This window comes from Xenopus tropicalis, chromosome 5 (genome assembly GCF_000004195.4).
Source record: "Xenopus tropicalis strain Nigerian chromosome 5, UCB_Xtro_10.0, whole genome shotgun sequence".
Classification (NCBI taxonomy): Eukaryota; Metazoa; Chordata; class Amphibia; order Anura; family Pipidae; genus Xenopus; species Xenopus tropicalis.
Window position 1 is genome coordinate 40,551,456 of NC_030681.2, and position 22,924 is coordinate 40,574,379.

The window sequence follows — 22,924 nt, forward strand, 5'->3', positions numbered from 1 at the left end:
AATATGTTGGCGCTTTATAAACACGTTAATAATAACACTCAAGAGAAATCTCCTTCCCTTCTGCTTCCATTTTGTATTGTGGTCAGGTGGTCAATGAAGTTGCAGAAGTGCTAAGTACCATATTAACTGTATTGAAAATTGTTTATGAACCCTGTATTCTGGGATGGTACACTGCCCCATTAAACCCATAAAGTAGGTAGGGGCATTGCCATGGGAAGCCATATGTTTGAAGCAGTTCCCCTTAGCCTAGGTTCTGATGATGATTCTTAGCTTTATATTTATACAGGCAAACCATTCTATTCAGTTCATTGCCAGCCCTACTTAATTAAATTGTAAATTAAATGCATTGTTCCTTATTTGCTCTTTACTTCAAAGCATAGCAGCCGTAACTGTGTTTTCAGTTTCATTGCCAAACTGCCTTATAACTGGCCAAATGTTTAACTTTCTGCCCAGCCCACAGATAGATGCCATGGTGACCTTTCCACAAATAACACAATAATCTCCTCTCGCCCCAGGCAACAAGTTCACAGTGAATTCCAAATTTCAGAACATTTTTTACATTTCTTAGCTATGCATGTATGAGCACACCTCTAAATTAACTGTGTGTGGAACTCGCTGTTCATTGGCTCTATTCAGACTTGTAATCTGTCCACATTACACATTTAAAACATCAGCTGATATTGTAAAAATACATAAAATTGTGGCATTCCTGATATCACTGGCAATTTGGATTATCTCCTATCAATCATTAAACGTTCTGTATCCTATACGATCTACCCTGCATACTGGGAGTTTCTTCTGTCAGAATTTCTAATTGTCCTCATCCTCTCTGTCACTGCTACACCACAAATCACCTGCCCCTTTGTATCCAGAGGTGCCACTCATAGAAGGAACAGGTTTTTCAGTCTACGTCTCTGTAGGTGTGTCTATATGCACCCATCTTTTAAACTTAACTGATTGCTACATTTTGCACACAGACAGCCTGGCGTACTGCTGAGGATTAATCTGCACCCAGCTCTACAGGGAGCAACCTGCCTTAAGGAAAAATGGCCTCTCAGGGGATCCAGATGCCTTCCAGCTGTGAAGTTCCAGACATTCCATGTGGACTGAGAGTCTTTAGAACATTGCCATATGCCTTTATCTTAATAGAACTGGTAAGTGATACCTTTTGGACCTGCAGAAAGTAAGGATGCTATTTTGCCTTTTTGGTTATTGTTAGTGCAGATACCATCAGTGAGATGTTTTCATTATGAAAGGACATCTAGAATGACTTTATTCAGTGCAGACTCTGAGGGGGAACCACTGATTCTACAGCTAATATTATGATTAGAAGAAACTCTATATTTTTGGCAGCTGAATAATTTTCCAAACATGTACTGTAGCTCTGTATAAGTGATAGAATCGGGAAACATCTTCATCCCAGCATTTCATTTCCATAAAATATTTTCATAAAGCTGCAGTACATTGTTTACTTTGCCTTGGTAAGGACCATATACTATCTCATCCTCTGTGGTATGTAACCAATTAGCTGTGTGATGAAAAGACAGATGAGAGGCCATACATGCGAGTCCTGTTTGTTTGGGCTCCTTGTTGCTTCCTCATGTGCTGATGTATCATGCACCCACCAACATGGGGCATCTTCAAGCATGACACAACAGCTGTGATTGGACAGGATAGCAGGATGTTCTGCTGAAAATGACCCTCAACCTGGTATACATTCTCAGATGGTCAGACCAAGTCTGGACATAAATGGCCGGCTTAAACCTTCTAATTAATCCAGTTAGAGAATTCAAATTCTAAAGTCATGTAAACAATTATTTCAAATAGGGTCTCTGGCCACTGTGACCACAATGCTTGATTAAAAAGCTAGAATCTTAACTATAAATCATTATGGAACTGGAGTGAGAACATAAATATTTAATTATCCTTCCATATGTAATTTCATGGTAGTGTCTCTTTAAATGACAAGCATCACAGTAGTTGTTTTTTTATTCAACTTTTTTTTATAATGAATTTGCTACATAAAAAGCTAAAAATAGGATTTAATTGGGATTGCTTAATAGATGTTTGAAAATAGGAAGGTATAGAGGCAGTTAAAGCACTAGGAAAAGCACCATCTCTTAAGAGTTACTAATATGTTAGAAACCCCCCAAATGATGAATTTTTTCACCATGTTTATCTATTTCAGGTGACCCTAGTGTAGACATAAATGCTTATTTATCAAAATGAATTAGTGAACATAAAAGTTTTTTCTGTTTGAATACATTTTATCAAATGCATTGAATTCCTATTCTGCAGATCATTTTCAATGGGTCTACGATCTCTCAAAAAATATTTGAAAATCTTGAAAAACTCAAATGAAAAACATTGCTTACATTTTGCCTAGGGCCACTGGTATTGAATTTTACATGAACTCGTAAGCTTTTAGCTGTTGTAGTTATCTATTGAGATATCAACCATTTTAGTTTTGGAGGCCTAAATTCGAATTTATGAGTTTTAAGAGCAAAAAATGTTAAATCACAGCAAAAATTTGAATTTGAACCACAATAAATCAGCTCCTTAGACATGTGCAGTAGAGCAAAATCCAAAAGTGTCAGCTGAATGGTGCTGAAAGGTAAAAAACATGGCAGCATGGTGCTGCATTACTTTTTTCCCCTGTCCAGTTTTTTTCCCCTAAAAGCAGCTACAGCCTATGATAAACATAGCAATTAGAAGAAGATAACGCATTGGCACACCCAGTTAATTGGGCTTTCCTTGTCCATTAATACATGACAAGAGAGGCATATATGTATTTTTATGCAAAGGCAATGCAACAGAAATGAAATCATTTTGCTCTCTCTTGTATACATATTTAGATAAAAATTATGCCACGTAGAGAATGGAGAATAGAATTCGATTTTTATTCCTGCTTAGAAACAGGTTTCATTGTTTCTCTGTTTTGAGTACTCTTGAGGTCCACTTGAAGAAGGGCTTGGTCACTGAACTTCAGACATTCAGCAATAAATGTATTGGGACTGTGTGTTTACCTTATCTCCAAGTACTGTGCCCTTCACCCTTCTTTTTCATGTACGTGAGTGTACAAGGAGACATTATTAATACTAAGATATTCTTAAAGCGATAATGTCATGATTTTGATATACTTTTTTTTCTAAATGCATTGTGCCTGAGTCTGAGCTTTCAGAGGAGTCAGTGCTACACATTAGAACTGCTTTCAGGTAACCTATTGTTTCTCCTACTCCCATCTAATTGGAGGAGTCCCAAGCCGGACTTGGATTTGTTACTATTGAGTGCTAATCTGATACCTACTAGGAACTGCTATCTTGCTCCCTTCCCATTGTTCTGCTGATCAGATGCTGGGAGGGGGGTGATAACACTCCAACTTGCAGCACAGCAGTAAAGTAGGGCTGAAGTTTATCAGAGCACAAGTCACATGGCTGCGGCACCCTGGGAAATGAAGAATATGGCCCCATGTGAAATTTCAAAATTAAATAGAAAAAAAACGGTGTTTTTTTAAAAAGGGATTTCAATGCAGGATTCTGCTGGAGAAGCTATATTTACTAATGCATTTTGAAAAAAAACATGTTTTCCCTTGACAGTATTCCTTTAAAAAGAAAAATTCTAATCAAAGAGCCTTCTGATGATTATGAAGTGTTTTTCAGACAAACCCTTTAGATGCATATTTGGAATGTGAGTCTGTGTGACTGTCATTTGCTTAAGGTTAGAAGCAGTTGAGATTTATAGCATTTGCTTCATACTATCAGCCAGCTGTTCCACACCCTCTCCTAAACTGGGAGCTAACCTCACCCAGAGCAGAGCTGGAGGCCTACCCTACAGGACAAACAGGATGAGATATAAATAGTGATATGTGTTTGCTACCATGGATGCTCCAGTAACTGGAACAGAATGACTGTTCTCAAAATGTTATATTAGTATGATATTTTATTTACATGTTATATATATATCCACATCTATTCCTATGAGAAGAGGGGGGGGGGGGGGGGGTCTGAAGAAATATTGGGCCAAATAGTAGCATCATAAAATCTCAAAACTATTGTGGGAAACAGCCACAAAAGCCCTGGGGTATCCCAACTCATTTTAGTGCCAGTTGCCTGCGGCATGAGCAGGTACCTTATGATAGAGCACAGAAATTCTAATTTAATTATGGTCTATTCCCCTTACAGTTCCTGAACAGTTCCTCAACTAATGGATTTAGTTGAGAAATGATTCCTGTTTCACTGTGATTCATTGTGATTACATTGCATAAAATTATACAGTACTTCAGTTACCACAACACACTGCCCATGTTATTGTTTAAACAGAAGTTGCAACATATTAAAGATTAAAGAAGATGGCAGCAGCCTCTAAATTGTAAATATAACAGGGTTGGACTGGGGCATTGGGAGTCCACCGCATCTGCAACTTTAAGGGCCCTCCTCCCAACATCTGCCTATGTGCGCACTGCATGCCATGTACTCTACCTCCTTCTTCCTCCTTAACTTTGATGGGGCATACTGGGCCTAGGTTAGTTGGGCCCATGAGGGTAAGGGACCACTGGGTTTTCACCTGGTGTCCTGCCAGCCCATATGACATGTAACAGCTGCATAGTGAATGCACTACGATATAACAGACTTGCCGTGGGCCATTTATGAAGCATGCGTAGCACAGTTAACTATTGATTAGAGATTACTAATTAGTCCTTACCAAACCATGCAGCCACAAAACAGCCATGGTTGGGAGGAGCTATTACGTTTACTGCAGATGGAAGAGAATATTTTGCATGTGCTCCTTGAGATTTCTGTACCAAAGATTTTGCAATGAACCTGTTTACTGCATAAGACTTTTTTTTATACTTGCATTAATAAGCTGGGGAAGCTGATACTAAATGCCTCTATATGGGCTACCACTGTTACTGTCCTAACATCTATATATTCATCTCTGGTGCAACCCTTCTTGTTTCATTATAAGCTGGCCATACACATTAAGACTTTAAAAGAACTTTTAGTTATTGTAGGACCAAGCTAATCCTGAAACGATCATTTAAAAGTATGATTTGTCCATCAATGAAAACAACCATTTTAAGTGAAATCGTCTAGTTGAAGCTAGGGAAACAACCTGCTTGGTCCTGCAAACAATTGGAAAATGGGCAAATTTCATTGCTAATTAATTTTAAAACCTGCCCGATCGATTTTCTGACTGATATCGGATGAAAAATCGCTAGATGCTTGATCCTCGTTGCCCACTAACCTTATGATAATTTGATGGATTTGTCGGATCTCACTGAAATTGGTCATTAGGGAGAGAAAAATCTTAACATGTATGGCTTTATCAACTTTATCATAGGTAACTACAGATTGGGGGTTGATAGGAGTCATATCATAATAGATCTTGGTGCAGAGTAATGTGTTGTTGATGGATAAACTGGTACAATGCTCTGGAAAATGATGGCCTGTGCTCAAACGATTGCTTTGTAACTGTTTGTAAATGAACATTATAGTACTAGTGTCTGGATGTTTAGACTGATACCAGTGTGAACAAGTATTGATCTTATACACTGTCCCTTGGTCTAAGGAAATAATCATTCTAGACTTAGTGCTTGTTGATTTCTATCAAGATAAAAGATAACCTTTGCTATTTTATAGGCAATAATCATAGGTCAGGAGTGACCTGTGGCAAATTTCATTGCTGTCAGCGTAATCATTGAAATTCCCTAGGTGTCATAATGAAGTCCTGAGACTAAAACAGATTGAAACTTGCAGTTATTTCTCAATCTAAATAATTCAACAAATAATATATACCATTTGTATAAAAGCCTAATAATTAAATCAATAGAAAAATACAAAAGAGTATGTTCAAAACTGGAAGCATGAACTTTATTTTATATAAAGGCGTGTCTCAGTTTTGGACCTCATGTATGTAAAATGGCATTTTTCCAGTTAGTTGGCTGCCAGAACTCCTGTGAGTTGACAGGTTTATGTGCAAGATCTGGGAATTCTGGAAGGACGGGTTACATGGAGCAGCTTCTGTCAAATAAGGACTTGCATTCCTATCAATGTGAAAGGATCTGCCTGCTAATCTGTTTCTTAGTGTTGAGACATATTCAGTTTTACAATGAAAATTGTGTTGCATGAAGATCACATGTGAGCCCATGATGTGACTGTCAGATGAATTAAAACCCAGTGGCCTGTGACTTTTTGTCAGATAATAGAAGGCCCATCACCAGCCCACACTTCCACACTTTAATGCTTTTAACAGAAAACATAAAGGTCCTTATTTGAAATATGAGTGAATTATGCACAACATCTGCACCAGCTGTTCCATTACAGTTGCTAAAAATGGGCACTTTAAATTAATGGCATGGAATGGTGTGCCCACACTGGGCCTTGCAATCTAGTAATTCCAGAGTAACTGATGTAGGTAGTCAAGAGGTATACAAATTGCTTAAGGCCTACATATCAGGCACAATCTTCAAGATTTCACCAAGATTGTGTCAATATTACTCTCTTTGCCCCCAACAGTCAAGAGGGGGGTGGACAAGCACTGTAACAACACATTGTAGCAACAGGCTACATGCAGAATATTTGAGACCCAAGCTTCTGTAATTCTTTTAAATGGAAATATTCCAAAAGAAATATATGCAATTCTTTATATTTTATCTTGAATAAAGGTCCCTTGTAAGGTAGTTACAAGGGGCAAAGTAAAGTAAATAAAATAAGTTAAATGATGAAGAACTTAGCATGACTAAAGGCTCTTGCACACAAGTGTTTCACCCCACATTCTCCTTTGGCAGATTTCTCCTGTCCTGTGACTATACTCATCCAGGCACATACTCGCAGGGTAAACACAACTGGTTCCATCTGCATTCGGCGCTTACATATGCCTAAAGGAGTATGATCCCATCTGGAAGAAATAGCTGCATTCCTTCCTGTGTTCCCCTGCAGTAGAATGCATGAAAAATCTGCAGCAGAGGGATGCAGAAATGCCTGTGTGTAATGGCCCTTAGGCAAACTATTACAATGCAGTACTTAAACTATTGAGCAACTAAATGGCAAATAATTCTTCTAGCAAAGAAGAACCATTAGGCAGAATGTAGATATATCACAAAACAGGGGATACAAACAAGGCTCACAGCATGGAGAAGAGGCTGCAGTCACAGTGGAGGGGATCTGCAGGTGTAGGTAAGCAGTGGGCAAGGTTGGCACAATACAGGACTGGTCCAATTCTCTTACTTCTAGGGATGCACCGAATCCACTATTTTCAGATTTGGGCGTACCCGAATCCTTTGTAAAAGATTTGGCCGAATACTAAACCGAATCCTGACTTTCATATATGAATTAGGATATTTTCAACTTCCATACTTCCAACTTCCTTTCTGTTATGATTTTACATTTTTAAAAGTAAATTATTCTAAAGTACAGCTTCATTAATAAATTTTAGGTTTTCACATACATTTTAAAAATAAAATAGGCTTTTAACTTTACTTATATTATTCCCTGTTATGGCACATATCTGTTAGGGCCGTGACACACGGGGAGATTAGTCGCCGCGTGACAAATCTTTGTTGTCGTGGGCGACTAATCTCCCCTCAAAGCCATCCCACCTAGAATGCCTTGAGAGGAAACTTTGGGCGACTTTGGCAAATCGCGATTTATATTCCAGCCGGTGGGATGGCATTGCAGGGAGATTAGTCGCCTGCTAAAACGAAGATTTGTTGTGTGGCGACTAATCTCCCCGTATGTCACTGCCCTAAGAAGTATGGGAGCTGCCATGTCAGTAAGGAGGCAGAGATAATGACACTAGGAACAATCTGTACACCTTTATCATTAATCCATCCCTTATTTTTAGTATCTATAATCCGTTCCTCCTTTTGTCACATGTATCACCTGTCACAATATTTATCCACTTGCTTGACACTACCTGGGCCTTTTTACCTCATTGCAGAGATTTGTGCACTCCTAAAAGCAATTTAGAGACACACCCTGCTTCTCACTTGCTAGGTAAAAACACCCAACCCCAGATATTAATTAATGTGTTTGTGCAATATCAAATAGACTTCATTCACCTTTATATCTTTGGCTTTCTAATGTCCCACAATCCAGAGCACTGGTCTATCTTAAAATCGTGGCTAAATTACCTTTTTCCTATTGTATGAAAATGTCTTCAGTGGCAAAATGAATACATTCTGGGCATGATGGACTCATAACTGAAAGCCTTTCGGGTAAATTATTTATGAGGAATTCTTAAAGCAGCAGTGTCTGGCAGGAGCTGTTTGCTTTTTTAACTTAATTTGTGTCACATTTGGGAATAACCTTGAAGAAGCCCTAGGTAAAGACTGGCCTATACTCTTTTTGTAGTCAGTATAAATCAAATAACCGAGTAACTAGTTAATGCTTAACTTTTATGAAACCATATTTTGCAGAAAGTATTTATTTATACATTCTCAGGCTTTTTATTATATGAACACCTTTGCTCTGGTAACGGCAAATCCAGCTGGTATTATAATACGTACAGGTATGGGACCCGTTATCCTGTTATATCTGTGGTTTCCGGATAAGGGATCTTTCTGTAATTTGGATCGCCATACCTTAAGTCTATTAAAACATAATTTAAACATTAAATAAACCCAATGAATTGTTTTGCCTCCAATAAGGATTAATTATATCTTAGTTGGGATCAAGTACAAGGTACTGTTTTATAATTACAGAAAAGAAAACCATATTTAACATGGCCTTCCTGTAATTCTGTACTTTTTGGATAACAGGTTTATCTATAGGTCTATGTATCTATGTACTTTTAATCTATGTACTTTTCTACCACAGACTGCAGTCTACTTCAGGGTATTATAGTTTACATAGTAGAGTAAAAGAAATCCTGAGTGGGTCTGGTACACTGGCAACGCCATTTTACAAGGTTTGGCCAGTCTTTTTTTTAGAAATAATACTTTCCATGCCTTTACCAACTTAGCTGCCCTTCTTTGCACTCTCTAACTCAATAATGTTCCATTTGAATACTAAAGACCAAAAATGCATGGCATATCCTAGATGGGGCATTACCAGCATTCTGTAACATGGAAGAATTACCCCCTCCTCCCATGAATCTATTATAGCCCCTTTAATAAAGCTCTAAACCTTGTTTGCCCTTGCAGCTGCTACCTGGCATTGCTTGCTACAGCCAAGTTTATTATCTACAAGGACTCCAAGGTCCTTCTCCATTATGGATTTGCCTAGTGCAGTCCCATATAAGTGGCTTGCATATTTTTACATCCCAGGTGCATGACCTTACATTTATCCACATTAAATCTCATCTGCCATTAGCCGCCCCGATTACCAGTTTGAAAAGATCCTTCTGCAAGGATGCTGCATTCTAGATGGAACTAATTGGGCTTCACAGTTTTTGTGTCATCTGCAAACATTGATACAGACATAGTGTAACTTTATTTTATGAAAGATGAGGTGGGATTTGAAAATGTTGGTCAACATCTAACCTTTTAGATGTTGTCACTTTGATAATGCATTTCTTATACCACTGTACCCTCTGTCATGCCTTTATATCAGTATAAAAAATCATTTATTTTATTTACATATTATACATTCCCAGATTTTGTTAAGCAGTGCAACTAGTAACAGTTGGGTTTTCAAATGGGGGACCAGAAAATTAGTTCATTAGTTGCTATGGGTTACTAGACTTGGGGTAGACTTTGCAGCAATTATTATACTGGCCTCACAAACACTGACTGAGGTATTAAATAATTGTGCATTTCTCAATTATCATCTGCGGACAATATATAATTGTATGTTTGTTATACAAGGTACACTTTTGCTACTGGGTGTAATTACTTGTATGTCTTTTTAAACTGTTCACTTTCATCATTGCAGTCAATTACTGTGTGACTCCTCTAGTTACTCCACAAGCCATTTTTAATTTCGTCCTTGCTAGACACATGGTCTGGCTTGTTTCCTGGGGCACAGATACCAGTACACTGCTCCACTCCTAGGCATGCTTTATCCACAACCACCCACCTATGCCCAGTTCTGCAAGCCTCTGTGTAATTGCAGATATGTGCCTAAAGAAAGAATGGCCAGGGCCCCAAAATGGTGTTGGCAAAGACTTATGCCTGCAGGGTCTACCACTTTGCTGAAGAGTTCAGATAGACATTGATAATATCAATAGCTTAGTGCCAAAAGTATCCAAAGATGGGTATACTGCATACACAGAACACCTTCTTTAGCATGCTAGGATTTTGTACCTCAAAAAACTCATTTATTTGTAGTTTTCTGGCAATAGAGGAATATGAGCAGCAGCAAGGCAACAATAATACAAACTGCCAGATGCAAAAGAGAAGGATGAATGTGTTAGATTCACCCTGCCTAGTTAACACCCACTAATTATTTTTGCATTGTCAAATTGGGGTTGACCAATTAATTGAGTAATGCTGCACACACCCTTATTTAAATGAATGTGGTTGGTAAATGCATTATTGCCCCATACCCCAGGCTGCTTCAGTAAAATGGGTATGGCTGCTATTGCATGTTTTTTCCACGCCTTGCTTCAAGAGTAAGAGATGATTAGGAAGGGACAGATGTCAAATGGAAGAATATTTTGAGCAAATAAGATATATGTAATAAGAAGTGGAAACAAAGTAAAATTTTGAAATATTAAGACTGTTTTATTGTGCAGTGCTTAATTACTATTTGTATGGAAATATATTCGTATAATCGTGGCCAGATTCTAATGGTATGGCAATCCCCAGCATATACTGACAGTGATCCTTTCTAGAATATACTGGCAAAGTGGCCTACAGAATATAGTTTTGCTTTGTTGAAAAATTTGCGTATCATTCAAAAGATTTGCGAAACAGTGAAAATGCTGCGCATAAAAAAAAATTGATGTGCGTAATTTTTTTGACAGGTGACAATTTTTTGTTGACACATATAATTTTTTTTTGACACGGGTGACAATTTTTTTTGACGCCCTGCAAATTTTGCCGCTGTGAATTTTGGCACCCGTTTCGTGAAATAATCCTCCAATGGCGAAACGCAGAAAAAGCTGCGAATCTATGCCTGCTGAAATATTCTGCCTATCACTAGATACAAGGAGTACCAACAAATACACTTTTCTGCCAACGAAAAAGGTTACTCATTAAAAAAATGTAATTTACACATGATTCAAATCACAAAGGAAAATCTATACTGTCTACCTGTTAAAAGGTAGACAGTATAGTAAAGGTAAACTTTACTCCTAAACAATATAGGTCTCTACAAAAATACCCTGCTTAATCTAAAAAAAACATTTTCATAAACTATACTATTCTAGTAGTATGTGCCACTGAATAATTCTAAACAGAAAATTGCCATTTTTCCTGCAACATAAACGCCAGGTCACATCAGCCAATGAATGGACAGAGTTCTGCCTTTTGCTTCCACACTACTGCATTATTTCTGGTCATGTGATCTCTGAGGGAGCATCACTAAATGTTGGCTCAAGGTAAAGGATGTAAAAGGGCAATAATTACTGATATATATACTTCAGTTGGTAAGATTCTTAATATGATATAAATCAGTTTTCATGCCCATTTTAGTGCCTAGCCATTTTATATTTTTTTAAGTATATAATATTAAATATACGCTTTAGCCACTGCTGATTCTTGCTTCCAATACAGGTATCGGACCCCTTATCCGGAAACCCGTTATCCAAAAAGCTCCGAATTACGGAATGCCCGTCTCCCATAGACTCCATTTTAATCAAATAATTCAGAATTTTAAAACTGATTTCCTTTTTCTATGTAGAAATAAAACAGAACCTTGTAATTGATTCCAACTAAGATATAATTAACCCTTATTGGATGGAAAACAATCCTATTGGGTTTAATTAATGTTTTATTGATTTTTTAGTAGACTTAAGGTATTGAGATCCAAATTACGGAAAGACCCCTTATCCGGAATACCCTTGGTCCTGAGCATTCTGGATAATGGGTCCTATACCTGTATAATTATGAGGAACACTGTTAACTTATTTATTTATTTTTCCCACAGATATTAGGATGCTGGGTCTGGATTTTGGTTGCTGCTACTCGAGTCACTATTTCTATCAACAATGGCTGGGTCATGTATGTGTCTGTGTCTTGTTTCTTGTTTTCACTCATACTGCTCATGGTCTATGTGTCTGGATTGCACAGAAACAACTGTGGAACCTGGAGAATAGTGGTAAGATGTGTTTCTTAATCTAATACATTAAGCTTAAGTCCTCTATAGATAGCAGGATTGTAAGGGCTCTTACACATTTGTGTGTTCCCCTGCGCTGGATGTTTCATGCATTCCAACATAGTGTTGATGCAGCTCAGTATCATACTCACTGAGATGGCACACAGCTTGATGCGTTTCACCTGAATCTGGTGCTTGCCTGCCCCAGCTAATATGAAAATACAGGGCTATGCTTCTTCCGGCATTCCCCTGTGATGGAACACATGAAAGGCACAGAGCAATGCAGGAAGAATGCTCGTGTGTAAGAGCTCTTAGAAACCTTGTGTTTAGCCTCTATTTTTGTGGTCTTTGAAACATTGACATTTTATATCCAGAAGAGGGCTTAGAATCTCAACTGCTATCTGGTTCCTACAAAATCATTACCAAATACATTAATACATATTGCACAGTGTAAAGGTAAATAAAAAAATCCTTTCGAATAAGTAACTCACCAAATGTAAAGCGTGGTCCAGGAGCACTAGGCCCTCAGCCAGGGGAGGGTAAAACCTTATTGATCAACTCAAAATGGTGTTAGGCACTCAAAACATCATGCAGGTCACCAAGAAAAATAAGTTAACACAAAAAACATCGCCTTACACTTTTCACACTCCCTGAACACTTAATCATGGGTTTTTAAGCGCCTAACTCTATTTTTGTGTTGATCATCATTACTGTAGCAGCCAGGTAGAAGTCAGAATGGGAAATCAATAACCAGATAGCATTTTCAGGGCTGGAAATGGGTTGATTGGGAAGGCTAGTTATTTAAAACAAACATCTATGTTGTGTATCATACTAAAAATTAAAATAAAGATGACCATCTCCTTAACATGAAAGATTTGATTTTAACAGTGTGTAAATGATTTTTACATATGCAGTCAGAATTCCCTATTGTATATTGCTATATAACAATTCCACAGATACTGGGCACATGTGTAAAGATTTAGTGGTAGGGCTTTAGTGCCAAATGACCATCTAGCCACCCACGCATGTAGCCAAATCATGCTGGCTCAAGTGCCTCATCATTTTTTTGTTTGCATCATAAATGAGGCCATGGTCTACACATTTTCATCAGCTGCCCAATGGCCACACCACAAAAAAGGGTGCTGTTGTTTTTCCTCCATTATATGCCCTTTAGGCCAATATAAATGCAGAAATATTTTCTCAGTGTATGTGTACATTGGCCTATTGTGCATTAACACTTCTCCCAATAGTTTACAGCTGAAATTTCACTTCTAAACATGTACAGTAAGGAACAATAATAATTATAATAATAATTTGGAGGTTTTACTGAATGATTTAACTGCACAGATATACATTTTAAAAAACACAAACCTGTATACTAGAGGAACAGGCCATTTGAATGTTAATCTTAATAGTTATAATGTGTTTCGCCACTGATGTATTCTTTTTATTTCACTAGGATGTCATTTATCATGGAATTGCTGCAATCTTTTACCTCAGTGCTGCTGTTTTAGTGGTGAATTCAGCAATAATATGCAATGTTACTTTAAGTCAGTCTCTACTACCTTACTATACTGTCTGCACATTGGTTAATTACCGCTTGCTAGCTGCAGCCTCGGTAAGTTCTTTACAGTAATGTACTTTTTTGGTTTGCTTGTAGTCAGTGCTATTGGCATTCATGTATGGCGTTACTAGGGGTAGGCACAGTGTCGGACTGAGATGCCAGGAGCCCAACAGAAAACCTTGGACCATGGGCCCACTTTTTAAATTATTATTCCTCCTCTCCTCCCTCAACCCCTTTATAATCCAAGTCTCTTTTCTCTATCCTTCTATCTCTTTTTCCCATACAGAAATAGGGAATGACCATGCAATTGGCCAAATAGTTATAACCAAGAGGGCCCACTGACACCTGGGCCCACTGGGAGTTTTCCTGGTATCCTGGTGGGCCAGTCCGACACTGGGTAGGCAACAGTGGGGGTGCTAGGCTTGTCCTGTAGTCTGTAATGCCCACACAATGGTGCAAGTACTGTCAAGAAACAAGTGCTCCGCTTTCTAGTTATAAAGTTATTGCCCCCTGTTGTTTTTACCGAGAGTCAGTTTGGGTATGCATGTTTATCTGTGACTTACTCTTTTTCAGGTCTTTGCTTTTGTTACATCACTTATATATATGCTGCACAGCTTCCAGTCCTATGTTCGTTAAAGAGCCAACAGAAAGACAGAGACATACAAGCACCCGCTGGAATGGATTCAAAACCTGACGCTACTCAATATGCACAAGAAAAAATTGACAAATTTCCAATATTCAATATCCACAAAAGAAATATGTGATTATTCTTAACATTGTTATTATGCACACAAACAGTTTTTTATAATATGTAACACATTATAAACAAAGGCAGGACAGCCTTTAATAATGGGCAAATCCCCCAAAACTAAAGGCTGAAAGCTGGACAACACTGCCATGAATGTTCTGCCTTCTTGTCCCCCACAAAAAGTGGGATCTGGTACAGTTAACCCTGCTTACACCCCAGAATATATCTCTAATTAAAACGGCAAACATTTAAAATATTGTCAAATAAATCACACACACTTGTTATTGAGCCCGGCTGCTAAACATTACAGCCTTGGCTGTATATATATATATATACAGTATATTTATGGTATAAAGGGTACATGAAAAGTATTATTAAAGCCCCCTATATTCTTGATAAATCTGAACACTTTCTGCTGTTTTATGCTCTGTTTGTCATAATTATATTTATTTGTTTTTTTTTTCTTACTCCTTATATTTTGGGTTGTACAATAAAATTATTTTGCTCAGGGTATAAGAAGCAATGATTCGTGGGACTTTTGTCATACTTCTGATTTGCTTTGGATTCTCTGTGATTTGAGAAAACCTTTACAAACGGTATTAGCGCATGAGGGACTGATTCGGTTGGTCTGACTATGCACAGGGCTGCACTTCAGATGCACCTTAAAAAATCCCTTTTGATAACATTTAGTTATATCAATTTATATTTGTATGTTACAAATATATGTAAAAAAGGGATAATGGTCAGTGAGTGGTGCCATTTTGCCATATAACTGGCTCTGTAGGGCTTTCTCTCTAATGAATGATAAAGATGATGACCAGGCAGAGATAAAGCATGGCAAAACTTTCATATGTTACAACCTGTATTACTGACAATTACATCTCATTAAGCTACCAAACGACACTGAAAATGAATTAACATTATGCTTAGGATCTTGCCATTCAGTAATTCTTAATTTTCCTCAAACCATTGTAAAAATATAACTTTAAATATAACTTTTTAAAGGGGATTTATTTATTAAATAGGATACTGTTGTTCTTGGGGGGAAAAAAGATTCAGTGTGAAGTGGAGCCAGCTATTTGCAGTACAGATGCTGTGAAGATGTATACCCCAAGAAGCTGTTATGAGTTCTGACTGCTACTGAAAGTGACAGATTGTTCTGCTCAGGCCTGGACTGGGATTTAAAATAGGCCCTGGAATTTCAAGTCTCACTGCTTTGCATGATGCCATTTGAACAGCTGAGAAGGGCAGCAGCTAGTAGTTTCCATGCAAATAGTTGTTTTTGCTTTAATTTTAATCAATGGATGACAGTATCATGTAATGCTTCAGAATGAATTTAGTAGGGTATGATATAATTTTTTAAGAACATGGAAAGTAAAAGACACTGGGGGGGGGGGACCAATTTCTTAGGTCCCCCAATGACCAAATTTGTTATTCTTTTACCCTGTTCTGGTTTGGATATTTAAAAAAGTTGCTGCAGAATGTGGTAGGGCCATTTTCCTGTGCTCCCAGATGTCCTTATTGGCTGCTTGAGATAAATGCATGCACATTACAATACAGCTTTCAAACTGTACTTTACTGCACATGCACCAAGCCTGAGCTGACACCTAGATACAGGAAAGGTATTGCTTTCATGCTCTGCAGCAAAGTATGCTGGGACAGTTCATTCTTTCATGTAGAGGTTTACTGACATGAGGTAAAAGGTTAGTGACTTTGGTTACTGGAGGTGGCTAATATGCCACCCCTAGTATTATTTACTTTACTTGTCCTTAAATTGTATAAATGTAATATTTAGCACAAAACATGAAAATTGTATTACATGACATTTGCAAAGTCAGAACATTAAAATATCCTATGTGTATCTGAGCTGCCTCATTTGTTTCTGTCTGTGTACAAGAATAAGCAGGGGAGCACTGGTAAACTTTCAGTATTAATCTCTCATTAGAATATATTAAGGAGTTGCTGACCACATACAGAGTGTTATTGGGCAATGCACCAATTCCATGCCACCCGCTTACGCCATTTATACTAGTACACTGTTGCATCAATTGTCACTAGGCTAAGGTCAGTAGTTTCTACTATAGCTTCTACAGCCAAACTAGCCCTGTGGACCTAAAAGACTTATATTGACACATGGATGTGTTTAACTGGATCCAGCCATGGGGATTGTTTTGTGGGCTTTATGGTGCATGAGAGACCAATTGCCAATCTCGCTACCAACTGAAAATCTGAACTGGTTTGAAAGTGGAATCCAGGTAACTGCCTAGACCACAAAGCATCATTTGAGCCATGAGCTGAATGCTTCAATCACAATCAAATTGGTTAGTGTGTAGCCACTAAAGCTGCATCAGTTATTCATCTACTCAAAAGAATGTGGCATGTGAATTACTGAAATTATGAACTGGTTAAAATCAGTTGAATTCAGGATAAAGCTTGGAGAGGTAAACACACAATGTACAAATTTGTGACATCCTCACCATAGGCGGGGGGTGACTTTTTTGTTTGTGCTTGTGGTCAGTTTTCTTCTAACAGGATCACCAGCTTGGGGTACCAGGTAAATGATCATAATCATTGTGGGTTCCTAATATTTGGCACCCTGCAGTGATTTAACCTTTCCTTCTCCTGTAAGGGAAATGTTTAATATTAACTATACCAGTTGGCATTCACATTATGCTTCTAGCTCCAGTTGCAGAAACTAAAGGTACTGTATACTGTAAGATCGGGGGTCACCAAGCAAGTGGATCCTCTCCCGATATGCCCACCAATTGGGCTAATTCAAATTAAAATGGTGGGCATGGGCACAAAGATATGTTACAGTAGGCTGGGATTTTTAACGTAGCAACAACAGAATAAAGGGTAGCTGAGCAACAGTATTTAGAACAAAAGCTTATTCAGTTTCACCACTCTCATGAATACTGTCATGATTTTTATAGTGTACTTTATTTTTTTCTAAATTACACTGCCATCTGAGTCTGAGCTTTCAGAAGCCAGCGCTACACCTATTGTTTCTCCTGCTCCCATGCAACTGGAGGAGTCCCAAGCCAAATTTCAAAATTAAATCTGTTTGTGTTTTTGAAAAATGGATTTCAATGCAGGATTCTGCTGGAGAAGCTATTAACTGATGTGTTTTGAAAGAATAACATATTTTCCCATGACAGTATTCCTTTAAATGAACCTACTCTGCCACCCATATTCACTTCCTGGACACAAGTATCTACATGAAAGACAATACCCTGCATAGCACCATATATTGGAAACCCACAGACAAAATTTCAGACCTTATGTATGGTTTTAAAATGGATCACAGTAAATATGCCATTATCAATAGCCAGGCCTTACTTTCTCTCCTGGCATTTAGGCAACTTCCAAACCTAAGGAGGCTTATTATAAAAAAGTTCTCTTTCATGACTCTGCAGTAATGGAACACACCCAGAGCGATTCTTACACCATATCAAAAGTTTTACCCTATAACATTTCATTGCTGGAATCCTTTCTTCCCACATGCAATATGCTGAGTATTATCAGAGCAAAAGCCTTTAGGGTTTATCAGATTAATATATCACATACTGTTTCCAAATTAAATTTTAAAAGCTACATTTTAGACACATGATAATGAAAAGACACTAGAAAGTAACTAAAAAATGTTTTTATGGCACATTATTGAAAAAGGGTAAGTTTTTTGTAACATATTTTTTTTAGTATGGTGTGATTCCTTGAACAGATCAAAGTCAAGGTTAAACTGTTTTTTTCAGGAGAAAATACTGAACATGTCATTTCAAATTACAAAGAAGAACAGACTTGGCCATTTGCACATGGTAGAAAATGATTCTACAGAAAGAAAAGTTGTAGGTAAAGTTAATGTATCTAAGGAGATGAGCCAGGTTGCAGCGCTAGGCATGAGAGTGCAGGTAGTTATGGGAAGGGGCATGAGAGTACAGGTAGTTAAGGGAAGGGGCATGAGAGTGCAGGCAGTTAAGGGAAGGGGCATGAGAGTACAGGTAGTTATGGGAAGGGGCATGAGAGTGCAGGCAGTTATGGGAAGGGGCATCAGAGTGCAGCCACATGAGGAGAGGGGCATGAGAGTGCAGGCACATGAGGAGAGGGGCATGAGAATGCAGGCAGTTAAGGGAAGAGAAATGAGAGTACAGGCAGTACAGGCAGTAAGGGAAAGGGGCATTAGAGTACAGGCAGGCAGGAAGTGAGGAGAGGGCTATAAAAGTGCAGGCACTTGAGGAGAGGGGCATGAGAGTGCAGGCACGAAGTGAGGAGAGGGGCATGAGAGTGCAGGCAGTTAAGGGAAGGGGCATGAGAGTGCAGGCACATGAGGAAAGGGGCATGAGAGTGCAGGCAGTTAAGGGAAGAGAAATGAGAGTACAGGCAGTAAGGGAAAGGGGCATTAGAGAACAGGCAGGCAGGAAGTGAGGAGAGGGGTATGAGAGTGCCGGCAGTTTAGGAAAGGGACATGAGAGTGCAGGCAGTTAAGCGAAGGGGCATGAGAGTGCAGGCAGTTAAGGGAAGGGGCATGAGAGTACAGGCAGGCAGGAAGTGAGGAGAGGAGTATGAGAGTGCCGGCAATTTAGGAAAGGGGCATGAGAGTTCAGGCAGTTAAGGGAAGGGGCATGAGAGTACAGGCAGGCAGGAAGTGAGGAGAGGGGTATGAGTGCCGGCAGTTTAGGAAAGGGGCATGAGAGCGCAGGCAGTTAAGGGAAGGGGCATGAGAGTGCAGGCAGTTAAGGGAAGGGGCATGAGAGTGCAGGCAGTTAAGGGAAGGGGCATGAGAGTACAGGCAGGCAGCAAGTGAGGAGAGGGGTATGAGAGTGCCGGCAATTTAGGAAAGAGGCATGAGAGTTCAGGCAGTTAAGGGAAGGGGCATGAGAGTGCAGGCACATGGGGAGAGGGGCATGAGAGTGCAGGCAGTCAAGGGAAGGGGCATGAGAGTGCAGGCACATGGGGAGAGGGGCATGAGAGTGGAGGCAGATAAGGGAAGGGGCATGAGAGTGCAGGCAGGCAGGAAGTGAGGAGAGGGTTATAAATGTGCAGGCACTTGAGGAGAGGGGTATGAAAGTGCATGTTTTGAGAGAGGTGAAAAGAGAACAGAATAGATTGAGCAAACATTCCATAGGGCACCACTTTATACCTGTATTGTATGGAAAAATGCTTTACCAATGTTTAAGTGCCAAGCAAAACATGACCTGGCAGGGTGTGGGGAATGTGTGTCATCAGAGCAGCAAACTGACAACAGCAACGGGCAGGGAGGGAACTCTCATACTGATTGTTTCAGATAAGTGGCCGCACCTTGGGTTTCAATTGCCACATCACTAATTCCTTGCTTAGTGCATAATACACAGTTCAAATCTCAGTACTAATCTATACAGCATTTTATGTTTTGAAATTATTCCAAGATTTGAAATTCTCCCCAAAGGTTAAAAGGTGATGGTTTCAGTGAAACAAATACAGATCTGCATCCTCTTTTATGTGTTATAAGGCTCTTAAGGACATGCCCAGTGCTAACAGCACCCAAGGGCCACTGTGAGGGCAAGACATGAGACAATGGCAAGGGGATTATTCACATACTGTAGGTCTAAAGTGCATTCCAATACATGACATGTTTACTGAAAATGAACCCCTTAAAGGAGAACTATACCCCCAAACAATGGTCTCTATAACAATATAGTGCATAAACCATTTCCAGGAAAATAGAAGTGTGTGCTATTGGGTAATTCTAAATAGAAAATTGCCATTTTAGGAATTAAGGGCCGCCCCCTGGGATCATAGGATTCACAGTGCACACAAACAAGCCAAGGCACACATACATGCTAGGCCCCATCAGCCAATGAATGGACAGAGTTCTGCCTTTTGCTCCCACACTACTTCCTGTTACAGTTAGAGCTGCATTATTTCTGGTCATGTGATCTCTGAGGGAGCACCCAGCCAATCACTTAAAAGTGGATCTAGGGAAAGGATGTAAAAGGGCAATGTTTACTGATATATATATTCCAGTTCAGCGATAGGTCACTTAATATAATATAAACTACCTGTTGGTTAAGTATTCATCCTGGGGGTATAGTTTTCCTTTAATTCCTGTATCTTCCAGTATAGAGAGTTTGACTTGTAAGTAAGTTGATTGTGACTAGGCACCTGCTTAATATTTAATCCTTTACTGTATCGATAAGAGTTGTACTAACTTTGCAGTGAACTTGGTTGCAGCACTTCTTCACAGCCATAAATGGCAAAGTCCTCCTACCAGAAGAATTACATGAACTTGATGCATTGAATTATTGGGAACAGAGCACACAGATGCAGCAATGGTTTTCTTTAAAAAAAATTCTGATGGCTTTAATTTTACGTCATTTTTTCCTGAACATCAATGGGTTTTGTTTCATTGTCCATGCCCCAAGTGGTTATAAGATGCACTGTCTCCACTTTAGCACCTTTTCATGTCTGTTTGGCAAGGAACTGAATAACATGCTAACAAGATCAGACAGGGCATAATAGGGGCCTAGCACAACACTTATAGATAAGGTTCCACTGAGGGACAGGCAGACATTATATTATAGAATGAAGCCAAGCTATCCGCTCCTTAGCTGGTTGGGGATTTAGGCTGTTCCAAAGCATCTGGAATAAGACCACACCCACCTTTAAGGGCAGTAACACATGGGGAGATTAGTCTTGCCTTGAGAGGAAACTTCTGCGATCCCACTGACGATTTACATTCTAGCCAGTGAGATGGCATTGCGGGGAGATTAGTCACCCGTGACAACGAAGATTTGTCATGGCGCAACTAATCTCCCTGTGTGTCACTGCCCTAAAGGGATTGAAGGGACATATTTGAGGGTTGTTTTGATCAAATGCCTTTGTTCTGCCTTTCCGCAGAATGACTTTACTAAGAAACTAGGGGAATGTGGGATCACTGTGAGGCTAATTACAGCGTAGTTAAAGTGAAGGAAGTACAGTATAACTGATCTTGGCAAAATTGGTTCAAACATTGAAAATGGATTCATTCACTTTTTGTCTTTGGAATTTTGGTCAGGTCCTCCATTAAAATTTAATTAGAATTAGCCTTGAAGTTCTCCCACAATCCTCTGGGTAAATGAACCTACAACTGCCAAACATGTATCTGAAAAAAATAATTATTATTATTTTATCAAGTATTTTAATCCTAAACTTGTAAAAGTAATGAGACAATCTATGAGGAATGACAATAAGATTGGGGTTGTTTTCTGTGGAGAAAAGCTGCCTGTGAGGGGTCATGATTAGTCTTCTCAAATACATTAGAGGATATTATAGGTATAGACAGGTAGTGGGGGACAAATAACCAGAGGCCACCCCTTTAGGAACAAAACTTTCATTTGAAGCAGCGTAAGTGCCATATAACAATGGGATCAGTAGATTCACTATGATGTCACCATGGCAAGACAGATAGCTGGATTTTTTATCAGTAAATCTCTCTTTAGTAGTGATGGGCGAATTTCCGCGTTTCGCCATTAGCAGATTGTGTCGCGAAACGGATGAAAAAATTTGCCACGGAAAAATTCGCTGCGCATCCAAAAATTGCCGCAAGAATAGTCGCGGGTGTCAAAAGAATAGTCGCATGTCCAAATTGTCGCAAGAATAGTCGCAGGCATCAAAAGAATAGTCACACGTCCAAATTGTCGCAAGAATAGTCACAAGAATAGTCGCAGGCATCAAAAGAATAGCCGCACGTCAAAATTGTCGCAAGAATAGTCGCAGGCATCAAAAGAATAGTCGCACATCAAAATTGTCGCAAGAATAGTTGCAAGAATAGTCGCAGGCATCAAAAGAATAGTTGCGAGTCCAAATTGTCGCAAGAATAGTTGCAAGAATAGTCGCAGGCATCAAAAGAATAGTTGTGGGCGACAATTTTTTTCCACGCGACATTTTCGTTGTTTCGCAAATTTTTAGCCGTTTCGCGGATCTTTTAAGAGATTCACGAATTTATTGGCGAAGCGAAATGGGACAGATTCGCTCATCCCTACGCTTTAGTGTAAATGTGTTATTCATCCTTTATTTATCTTTGTTCAGCCAGCTGCAGGAAGGAGTAGTAGTAAATTAACCTACAAATTCATCTTCACATTTTATCTCCCATTATGTGCAGCTAACTTTGAACTTTGAATCATTGCATATCAGTTCAGAAATGACACATTAAAACAAGACTATATTACATTATTCACAAGGAGAAAGTACAGGAATTTGTCTAAGGGAAATCCCAATTTCAAATTCCAAAAGTACAGGAATTTAGACAAATTCCTGTACTTTCTCCTTGTGAATAATGTAATATAGTCTTGTTTTAATGTGTCATTTCTGAACTGATATGCAATGATTCTGCTTGACTTTGTAAACGTTTCTTGTTAATTTTAATAAAACAAGTGCAGCAAACACTAATGGGTTAATGTA

General features: G+C 38.9%; 1 protein-coding gene across 1 annotated transcript; it reads left to right on the forward strand.

Moving 5' to 3' along the window:
• Window positions 1-1,004: 1,004 nt before the first annotated feature.
• On the forward strand, window positions 1,005-15,028 carry mall (mal, T cell differentiation protein-like; the record flags this gene model as incomplete). Its single annotated transcript, NM_001113808.1, is given in 4 exon segments — window positions 1,005-1,154; window positions 12,030-12,200; window positions 13,657-13,815; window positions 14,335-15,028. Coding segments are annotated over 4 exon segments (501 nt in total). The 3' UTR covers window positions 14,398-15,028.
• Between the last annotated feature and the right edge of the window lie 7,896 nt (window positions 15,029-22,924).